Source organism: Sycon ciliatum, chromosome 6, assembly GCF_964019385.1.
Source record: "Sycon ciliatum chromosome 6, ocSycCili1.1, whole genome shotgun sequence".
In the NCBI taxonomy this organism is placed as follows: domain Eukaryota; kingdom Metazoa; phylum Porifera; class Calcarea; order Leucosolenida; family Sycettidae; genus Sycon; species Sycon ciliatum.
In genome coordinates, this window is record NC_088648.1 from 7,953,933 (window position 1) to 7,964,900 (window position 10,968).

The window sequence follows — 10,968 nt, forward strand, 5'->3', positions numbered from 1 at the left end:
CCATTCCTGGTTGTCAACGGCCGTGGAATATTTCTAACTTGTCTTTACACCGTTGTTGTGTGAATACCGGTTTTTGTTTTGTTGTTCTTCTTTCCCTACTCGCTCAATGCAGCACTCGTCCACCGACTATCACCGACGATACAGCACTACACCTGCACAGCCGGAGCAGGTCAGTCTGAAATGATTGGGTGTGTGTGTGGTGTGTGTGTGTGGGGAGGGGGAGGGGGGGGGGGGGGGGGGGGCATTCTCACACCGCCCACGTGTACGGTATGTATCAAACCAAGTTTGAGCAGCCGTAGCGTTTGGGCTTTTTCTCTATTGTTAAACAGCAGCGGAACCATGTGTGGCACAGTAATATTAGACTTATTGTGTCAATGCATATTGTAAGCGATCTTTCACATATTATTTAAAAAAACTCCGCTCAACCACCCCTCCATAATAACTGAGCTCTCCAGCCAACCTCAACACGTTGCCGCACAGCATAAGGCCAAATGCTGCTCTGCGCGTACCCGTGTTTGAAATGTATTTGCCTTTTTTTTGTGTTGTTCCAGGTGGTGTCCCTGTGCACGGACCTGATAACCAGCAGCGGTTGCTCGCTGCGCCTGGTGGACGACATTCTCGCGTTGGCCAGCACGGTCTGCCCGCATGGCACACATCTCTCACGCATGGTGCGCGACTTGATCAGCCAAGCTCTGGACAGTATTGGGTAAGGCGTTTTGCGTAGATGGGGTGCGACCAGTGTCGACGCCAACGTGTATTGGTTGTGCTGGTGGTCGTACAGACCACAGAAGTCATGTAACCGACATACAGTGAAACATGTCCAAGACGACCGCTCAAGGGACCTTCAAAATGTGCAGGTGGCCTCCTAATCCAGTGTCATTTGACTGGATATAGCGTCCCTTGCTCCTGGTTTCTGTGGTCTTGTACTAGGACAGGTGGTTGCCTTATCCGAGTGGTCGCCTTGACAGGGTTCTACTGTATTTTGTAGGCGTTGAATTGAGTGGCACGCCAGTCCTTTTTTGCATCTGATCTCGTCGCGGTCGAGGTGATATCCCGATGCGTTGGCGGCGCAAGAGAAAGAAATTCACGAAAACTAACTATTTGCTTTGTCTTCTTTGGGCTGGAAATGCTGGAAATCTGACTCAATTAGTCTTTGAACCGCCCAACGACTACCACTATCTTCGTTCTCCCTGCAATCGTGTTATCTTCCTTGTTATTAATTTGTCTTGAGCCGGGTTTGTGTTCTTTGTAAAGAAAATAATAATAATAATAATATAAAACTCTGAATTGTCCAGACTCTGGATGGCTTAGGTCATGCCTGTGTGCAAGTGCATACTCGCATGCAGACTCACCATGCCTCCACGAGGAAGCACGTTCGCGGGCGACCACCCGTGCAATTACCTGCCCGCTCTCTATCCACTTCTCACTGTGTTGTTTGCTGCTGTGTTTCCTGCGTGTGCTGCAACTACAGCAATGGTGAGGATGAGTTTTCCAGACTGTCCAGCTCGCTCTCCTCAGTCAGCACATACTTGGAGTCGGGGTAAGTACAGTTGTGACCAAAGAAATCCGACTCGCGTGCCGAAAGCAGCGCATGCGGCCGCTGCGGCACTCAGATCGGTTTTTTGGGAGCGTGCATGATGTAATTGAAATGGAAACGCGACACTGCTTTTGACTCGCGGGTCGGATTTCTGTGGCCACGGCTGTAGTAGTACTTCCAGTGGATTGCTGTAAGAGAGTGTGCGCCGCTCAGGGCACTCACCGTGCTGGCATGTGACCTGCAACCTCTTGGCCTCTCTGACAGCTAACTCCTACCTGCTGTTGATTTGGCCGTGTTTTGTGCTTGCTTTTTTCCTCTTTTCTCTTTTGTTTGCGTGTGTAGTGGCCAGTCGTTGCGCAGCAGTGACATTGTGGAGTTGTTGCGTGCGTTCTGCGCCCAGAGCAATATCCAGATGTCGTCGAGACTCTCCGTACTGCGATTGCTGCAGCAGGTATGGTGCCAGTGAAGATTGTACTTCAGCATGCTGCTACTGCTACTACTACTGCTACTGCTACTGCTACTGCTACTGCTACTGCTACTACTACTGCTACTGCTACTGCTACTGCTACTGCTACTGCTACTGCTACTGCTACTGCTACTGCTACTGCTACTGCTACTGCTACTGCTACTGCTACTGCTACTGCTACTGCTACTACTACTGCTACTGCTACTGCTGCTGCTACTGCTACTGCTACTGCTACTGCTACTGCTACTGCTACTACTACTGCTACTGCTACTGCTACTGCTACTGCTACTGCTACTGCTACTGCTACTGCTACTACTACTGCTACTGCTACTGCTGCTGCTACTGCTACTGCTACTGCTACTGCTACTGCTACTACTACTGCTACTGCTACTGCTGCTGCTACTGCTACTGCTACTGCTACTGCTACTGCTACTGCTACTGCTGCTGCTACTGCTACTGCTGCTGCTACTGCTACTGCTACTGCTGCTGATGCAATTGCTGCCGTTGCTGCTAAGCAACCTGTCAGTATGCAAGTGTTTAATACATTCCTTGCTCTCTTGCCATCTTTCTCTTTCCAACATGTTTATTAACTCGCTTCCTTGCCCAAGTGTTCACTCAACCCCCCCCCCCCCATGTCTCTCTCTGTCTCTCTCTCTCTCCCTCTCTCTCTCAAGAAAAAAATGATCGCCCTGCTAAATTACCCTACCAACTTTCCGATCTGCCTATTCAACAGTCTGTATCGCTGCTGCATGTGTGTGTGTGTGTATGTGTATGTGTGTGTGTTTTCAGTCATTCCACTTGTCCGAGGAGGACGAGGCACTGCTGCTGTTCTGCAACACCGCCGCTACCGTCAAACAGATCTTTGAGCTGGAGGTGAGGCTTGCCTTGCTCATCGAACTGACTAATTGTCTTTGTCTTTGTCTTTGTCTTGCTGGACTGCTGGAACATGCAGTAAAATCTGTGACTAACGACCACCCCTTTGGGGCCAGAGAAAGAGGTCTTTAGGGGCAGGTGGTCCTTAGTTAGAGGTTTGCACCGCTCAACCATAATGTGAATGTGAGACCGTCCGTGCCTGGCGAAGTGGTTGGCGGTAGTACCAGGCTGGTCGCTAGTCACGGTGGTCTTTAGTTACCAGTTTTACCAAGAGTACATAACCCCCCAGAGTGTGCAACGCCGATCCAGCTCTGCATAGGGTCTTGGTCGAGCGGAATCGGATCTTCTGATGTCATGCGTACACTCCACACCAGCGCAAGGCCGGTCTCGAGGCAGGGCACCATTGTTTTTGATCCAAGAGTACCCGCGACTCCCCGGGTTCCACTCAGATGCGTACGGTATTATGACGCAAAGATCCGATTCCGCTCGACCAAGACCCTATGCAGAGCTGGATTAGGCGTTGCACACTCTGGGGGGTTATGTACTCTTGGTTTTACTGTACATACAAATGATGCCGTGTCCATCTGCACTGGTTCAGTACGAGCCATAGGCTGTTGCTCCAGTTTAGACCGAATGGACGATCAGTACCAAATCTGTTATTTCCCTAGTACGTTTGCATATGCACGTAGAAGTGAGGTGATTTCATTTTGTATTTTCTGACTCGCATTGTAAGAAATGCGCGTTGTAATTGGACACGGTCTGTTGTTCATACGTGTTTGTTTACCGTAGATCGAAGCTAGTGAAGTCGCCGATTCAGCCAAGCGTCTGGAGTTGTTTGAGCGCCTGCTGTCACTCTGCGAGGAGAACCCATCCTGTCTTTCTGGTGTTGCTGAGCTTATCAACATGTGGCCTCCGCTTCCAGCATGGTAGGATCAATGTGTTCCTTTTCTGTGTGTGCGTGTGCGTGTGCGTGTGCGTGCGTGAGTGAGGGTATGCGTGTGGGGGGTGGGGGAGGGGGGGGGGGGGGTGCACGCGCAAACGTGCATATGCACAAGCATGTTGGTGCACCCCATGTACAATGCATATCCCACACACACACACACAGATTCTCTGTAGGTCTGCTCCAAGCGAGCCTGCCTTCCCTGGCGGCTGGCTGGCTGGCTGAGAGATTGACGGCATGATGCAATTTTCCGCTGTACTGTAAACCGCCCAATGTTTGCGTCACTAATTTTGTACGATCTCTCAGAACCAGCGAGTGTACGATGGCAAATGTTATTGGAGCACTATGGCCACACATACACACCCACTGTTGAAGTTTGATTTCACGATGGTTAATATTTGCTTTATGCTCTTCTCGCAAAATTAGGAAACATTTTAAATACGTCGCAAACAGTTTAAAAGCAGTTCACAGTAATCAGTTCTATGAAGAATCTGTCAACAAGAGAAGGACAGCTTCCCCAGGCAAGAAGGAACTCCTATTGATCTCTCTGTTGTTTTGTTACAGTACTGATGGTCGTAGTGCATGGAGTGTGCTCTTCCTGAGAATGCTATCAAGCACTGACAGTAGCAAGGAGGACAACAGCAGCAGCAGCAGCAGCAGCAGAACTACTGTCCAGTTGTCAGCTGAATGTGTACTGCAGCACCGACAGGCAGCCGTGTCTTGTCAGCAACAGACTCTCAAGGTCAGTGTAGTCTTCTCCCAGGGAGAAAACAATCATTAGGCGGTGTAGAGAAGGCGTACGGGTGAGTTGTTGGACATTGGCGACGGGAAAAGTCTGTGACTGCGAAGCCCCTTATCTTTTCTTGAGTTTTAAGTCGGGCTGCAACGAATATTCTATCCTAGTTTTATGGCTACCTGAACGCCATGATGCTAATGTGCAGATGATGTGCAGACTATGAGGTTCTACCACGAGGGCTGCTTGGTGTGCTGAGTAAACTAAACACACAATTTTCCGAAGAGTAGTTAGTCAGCGGAAGCTGTAAAGAGGACAGTGCCCGATCATTGCTGCTGTGTAGCCACTTTTGCAGGCCTGATCGTACTAGGCTTTGCATGGCTTTCTCCACCGCCTCCTCTCGGTAGCACCAGCTTTTCCTAAACCATACTGCCTCTTTTTGACTTGCTCACCACCGACTCATGTACACATGCGCTCTCTCATGTGGCTTTCAGGAGAAAGAGAGGCCCCACACTGCCTCTGCAAATGCAGGCCGCCAGATATGCACTTTGGGTCTGATTTCACCCGGCACATCTGTTTGCGGACAATTAGAAAAGTTTACATCTGTGGAAGTTGTCTTTTAAATTCTCAATGCCAATGGGTAATTTCTGCTTTCTCGTATCCTAACTTGCTAATCTCTGTGCTTGCTCTGCACTGTGATTTTTCGATGATGTCATTGCTGTAGGACGATGATGTTGTCGTTGACATGCTGTTGTCAGCTGGTCAGACAGTGTCCGCTATCAAGTATTGCATCATTCCTGGTCACGAGCAGCTCAGAGCGCGAGCAATTCAACTGCTTTCTGAGCACGAACAGGTTAGCGGCGAGGTCCTAACGTTCACAGCAGGGTCTGGCAGACGGTGTGGATGTCACACACACACACACACACACAAAATTGTTGTTGCTGAGATCAATTGCAGGGGCAACACGGGGCAGTGAGGAGTGGTACGGATTTTTCGGACAACAGGGCACGTTTTGACGCTCTTTTATTGCTCTTTTGGATGAATTGTGCGGACCGTCGATGCATGGTCGTACTTGTCGTACCGTGTGTGATGCCCCTGAATTGTATTGTACTGTGTGTGATGCCCCTGAATTGTGTTGTACTGTGTACATGAAAATTCGATCAGGAGACAATAATTTATAAACGCATATGACTACTATCAAGAGTCCATAAACAAGAGTATTCAACTGTGATCTCTTTTCTATGGGCCAGATGCCCGGCGCGCTGCCTTCATTACATCATTCAGCTGCAGTCCGCGCACTGCGGAAAATCAAACACCGCACTTTCCCTCCAGTTTGAAATGAACTTTCGTACGGAACTGGAGTTCACGCGCCAGAATTCAGAGATTGTGTAGGTACTGGAACGAATCGAGCAAAAACGGATGGGCTCGTGCGAGAAATTGAGAGTTTGAATGCATGCTTTCAGAGCGTGATGAAGGCAAGTTACGTAATGAAGGCAACGCGCCGCGCACTGACCCATAACCACAGTTGCATACGTATCTATTATTGCACGATTAAAGAGGTCAATATATTTCATATATTGACCGATTATGAGGGCAATAATAGATTTATCACAACATAGCATACCTAAAACTGTTTTTGCTTTGCTATAGGAAGAAAGGAATACTATTGTAATAGTATAATAGTATGTACATATGCCGTTTACATTGGACATTACTACTGTGTAAACCAAAGTTTTCAGTTGTCTCTTGTAGTATGTTCCCCAAGTCCTTTGACTGAGAATCTGACAGTTTGGGTTCAAATCCCAGCATTTGGCTTCAGATTTTTCTTCTTTCAGTTCTGATTTTTTTCTAAGTTGAGGAAAAAGTTCTAAGTCCTCGGGCTAAGTGGTCAATAATAAGTGGTCAATATAAGCGGTCAATATATGCTGATATTTGACCGCTTAGAGATCACAAGTTTCTGTGGGGGTCAATAATAAGAGAGTGATAATCTTGTTTATGCACTCTTGCTACTATAATGTGCACGGTCATCATGTTCATCTTTGTCTACCATTCAGTCGCGTACTCTAGCTGAAGATTATCACAAGAAAGCATTCTTAGCGCAAACAAACCGCTCCACTGTAGATACAGTGAAACCTGTGTAAGACGACCGCTCACGGGACCTTCACAACGTGGTCTCTGTTACCAGGTAGTCTCCTTATCCACGGTCATTTGACTGGAAATAGCATCCCTGGGTCCTGGCTGCAGCGGTCTTCTTGGACAGGTGGTCGCCTTGACAGTTTTACTGTATGTGTACCACACAAGGCAGAACAACACAGACCACTACCTTTCTCCGAGTCACGAGAAATATATTGGTCTCTGTTGTTCTGCCTTGTGTGGTACACTCTGTCCGTGTCCGGGTATTGAGCACTATTTTGCAACAAGGACCTAGGACACTTTGTCTAAGTGTATACAGTCGTCCCTCTCTAATCCGCCACTTGTTTATCCAGCACCCTTGCAAACCAGCACACATTCTGGCAAAACAGATTTTTTGAGTTCATTTTCTACGCTTTAATGCGGCACTTGAATTCCGCCTCCAGCAGCGATTTTCTGCAGCAAATCACTCAAACTGTACATAATTCGATTTTCGAATCCAGCAGTTGTACATCGCATACTGTCAGGGAGCATTGTAACATACACAACACATGTAACATACACAACACATGTAACATACACTTGGGAATATCCTATGCCAGTGCATAGGATATTCCCAAGTGCATGTCACAGACATGCTTTCCACAAAGTACTTGGATTGACACAGAAAATCCCTACGTTTTGACGTATGACACAAACATGTATGCTAACGGTGGGCCGGGTTAGAGGGCAGGATTTGATAATCCAGCACCCTTGTTTATCCAGCAGAAAATACCGTTGCAAAAGGTGCCGGATTAGAGAGGGACGACTATATACATGTACATGATGGCTGCGCAGATCATATCGTTGTGTGTATTACGTATGCATTTATGCTTGTGGGCTGTTCGCTTCTCTCTCTCTCTCTCTTTCTAGCTGGATATTGCCGAGGATGATACCAGCTTGTCGGAACTAATCATTTCTCATCAGATGGCGGCCGGTGTTGCAGCCACCCCGTTCTGGGCCACTCACGTACGGCACATGGCCCGGCTGAATGCTGTGCAAGACTCCACCGACAACGGGCAAGCGGACCCCAGCGGCGGGAGCACTGCCGTGGCAACGGATGACGACGCCGTTGCTAAGGAGCTGTGCGATGCCGACCGTCCCGTCGAGGCTGGCTCGGTGCTGATGTCGCTGCGCAACACGGCCGGTGCGCTGGCCACGTTTGACGCTTCTCTATCCATGGTCAGTAGCTGGTGGTCAGGTGCTGGTAGTGCTGGTAGTGCTGGTAGTGGTGGTGGGGAGAAGTGATCATCCGGTCTGCACGAGTGCGCTGTGCGAATGCGCTGTGCGAGTGCACCGTGGTCTGCTGGCTCATGGTTCATACCTCCCAGTCCTTGTCTGACATTTTCGTTCTTTTTCTTCGTAGTGGACAGGTGTGGTGGTGGTGGTGGTGGGGAGAAGATATCATTCGTTCTGCACCCCCTGCATCCATGGTCAGCAGACTCCATTGCACCGCCTGGAACCTTAGTTCTGGTTTATGGGTGATGTTTAAGGTGGCATTCCCCTCCCACATTTGTCAGGGGGTCAACATAGCTGGTGCATAGGTGGTGAGAAGTGATCATCCATTCTGCACGAGCCCGTCGTACGAATGTGCCGTGATCTGCTCGTTCATATCTCCTAGTCCTTGTCTGGCATTTTCGTACGTTTACTTCCTAGGTTTCGATGTACCATCGCCTGCTGACTAAATGCATTTGGTGTGGTGGAAAAAAGCCACGAAACATACGTTTTTTGTAGCTGTGCACAATTTGTCAGTCTATCCCTGTCCTTTTCACTGCTTATTACTAGGATTCGATGCCCCCCCCCCCCCCCCCTAAATTTCTTTGCTTTTATTTCTTTGCACGCTTGTCATTTTCATGCTTCAGCACCGGCTGTCTTTCTTCCATACTAGAAAAAGATGTGCCCTTCTCACAAAATATTTACCCTGACCTTCTATCGCCATTTTGAAGCCCATAGATTTTTGGAATATTTTTTCTACTTCAAAGTTTGCCTGCTTCCCTGAATCACTCATGTGGCGCGTTTGATTGGTGCGATCTAGAACAGGATCGAACAGCTCGTGTACAAGGAGCAGCATCAAACCAACCAAACAATACTCCAGAAACACAGAATACATAACATTTTGATGGGGAAATTGCGCCAAGCTTGTGCCAAGCTTGATAGAATTCAACGAAATTTACAAGTTACTTTGTACGGTATACAGTGAGTGCAATAAATACATCGAGTCGTAAACTACCGGTATTTTACTACTCCCTGGTAAAATGCAACCCAAGAGCGATAATTTTGGACCCAAATCGATGCTCCTGCCAGGTTTCACCGTGGAAAAACTGAGCTGCTCAGGCTGCTACGGGTTCCAGGTTGGAGCACGCACAACGTGTGCTGGCCGATCCAGAACAGGTTCAGTCGCAAGCAAAGGCACCAGTACACTGTACAGCAGGGAGCCCTTTTTCTTCGTAGTGGACAGGTGTGGTGGTGGTGGTGGTGGTGGGGAGAAGATATCATTCGTTCTGCACCCCCTGCATCCATGGTCAGCAGACTCCATTGCACCGCCTGGAACCTTAGTTCTGGTTTATGGGTGATGTTTAAGGTGGCATTCCCCTCCCACATTTGTCAGGGGGTCAACATAGCTGGTGCATAGGTGGTGAGAAGTGATCATCCATTCTGCACGAGCCCGTCGTACGAATGTGCCGTGATCTGCTCGTTCATATCTCCTAGTCCTTGTCTGGCATTTTCGTACGTTTACTTCCTAGGTTTCGATGTACCATCGCCTGCTGACTAAATGCATTTGGTGTGGTGGAAAAAAGCCACGAAACATACGTTTTTTGTAGCTGTGCACAATTTGTCAGTCTATCCCTGTCCTTTTCACTGCTTATTACTAGGATTCGATGCCCCCCCCCCCCCCCCCCTAAATTTCTTTGCTTTTATTTCTTTGCACGCTTGTCATTTTCATGCTTCAGCACCGGCTGTCTTTCTTCCATACTAGAAAAAGATGTGCCCTTCTCACAAAATATTTACCCTGACCTTCTATCGCCATTTTGAAGCCCATAGATTTTTGGAATATTTTTTCTACTTCAAAGTTTGCCTGCTTCCCTGAATCACTCATGTGGCGCGTTTGATTGGTGCGATCTAGAACAGGATCGAACAGCTCGTGTACAAGGAGCAGCATCAAACCAACCAAACAATACTCCAGAAACACAGAATACATAACATTTTGATGGGGAAATTGCGCCAAGCTTGTGCCAAGCTTGATAGAATTCAACGAAATTTACAAGTTACTTTGTACGGTATACAGTGAGTGCAATAAATACATCGAGTCGTAAACTACCGGTATTTTACTACTCCCTGGTAAAATGCAACCCAAGAGCGATAATTTTGGACCCAAATCGATGCTCCTGCCAGGTTTCACCGTGGAAAAACTGAGCTGCTCAGGCTGCTACGGGTTCCAGGTTGGAGCACGCACAACGTGTGCTGGCCGATCCAGAACAGGTTCAGTCGCAAGCAAAGGCACCAGTACACTGTACAGCAGGGAGCCCTTTTTCTTCGTAGTGGACAGGTGTGGTGGTGGTGGTGGTGGTGGGGAGAAGATATCATTCGTTCTGCACCCCCTGCATCCATGGTCAGCAGACTCCATTGCACCGCCTGGAACCTTAGTTCTGGTTTATGGGTGATGTTTAAGGTGGCATTCCCCTCCCACATTTGTCAGGGGGTCAACATAGCTGGTGCATAGGTGGTGAGAAGTGATCATCCATTCTGCACGAGCCCGTCGTACGAATGTGCCGTGATCTGCTCGTTCATATCTCCTAGTCCTTGTCTGGCATTTTCGTACGTTTACTTCCTAGGTTTCGATGTACCATCGCCTGCTGACTAAATGCATTTGGTGTGGTGGAAAAAAGCCACGAAACATACGTTTTTTGTAGCTGTGCACAATTTGTCAGTCTATCCCTGTCCTTTTCACTGCTTATTACTAGGATTCGATGCCCCCCTCCCCCCCCCTAAATTTCTTTGCTATTATTTCTTTGCACGCTTGTCATTTTCATGCTTCAGCACCGGCTGTCTTTCTTCCATACTAGAAAAAGATGTGCCCTTCTCACAAAATATTTACCCTGACCTTCTATCGCCATTTTGAAGCCCATAGATTTTTGGAATATTTTTTCTACTTCAAAGTTTGCCTGCTTCCCTGAATCACTCATGTGGCGCGTTTGATTGGTGCGATCTAGAACAGGATCGAACAGCTCGTGTACAAGGAGCAGCATCAA

General features: G+C 48.1%; 1 protein-coding gene across 2 annotated transcripts in view; it reads left to right on the plus strand.

The window, feature by feature from the left end:
• Nucleotides 1-10,894, plus strand: part of LOC135819270 (NBAS subunit of NRZ tethering complex-like) — an 88,820-nt gene extending 77,926 nt beyond the window's left edge. The window contains exons 63-72 of one of the 2 annotated variants that reach the window (XR_010553885.1): nucleotides 113-169; nucleotides 552-706; nucleotides 1,472-1,540; nucleotides 1,880-1,988; nucleotides 2,793-2,876; nucleotides 3,666-3,802; nucleotides 4,381-4,558; nucleotides 5,274-5,402; nucleotides 7,592-8,091; nucleotides 9,177-10,894. Coding sequence is in view for 1 of the 2 variants with exons in the window: in XM_065332444.1 (XP_065188516.1) it covers nucleotides 113-169; nucleotides 552-706; nucleotides 1,472-1,540; nucleotides 1,880-1,988; nucleotides 2,793-2,876; nucleotides 3,666-3,802; nucleotides 4,381-4,558; nucleotides 5,274-5,402; nucleotides 7,592-7,966 (1,293 nt within the window). In the remaining variant the exon portion in view is untranslated. Of the gene's footprint in view, nucleotides 1-112; nucleotides 170-551; nucleotides 707-1,471; nucleotides 1,541-1,879; nucleotides 1,989-2,792; nucleotides 2,877-3,665; nucleotides 3,803-4,380; nucleotides 4,559-5,273; nucleotides 5,403-7,591; nucleotides 8,719-9,176 lie in introns of those variants that run through there. The other variant, XM_065332444.1, reaches the window with a different exon arrangement.
• The last annotated feature ends 74 nt before the right edge of the window (nucleotides 10,895-10,968 follow it).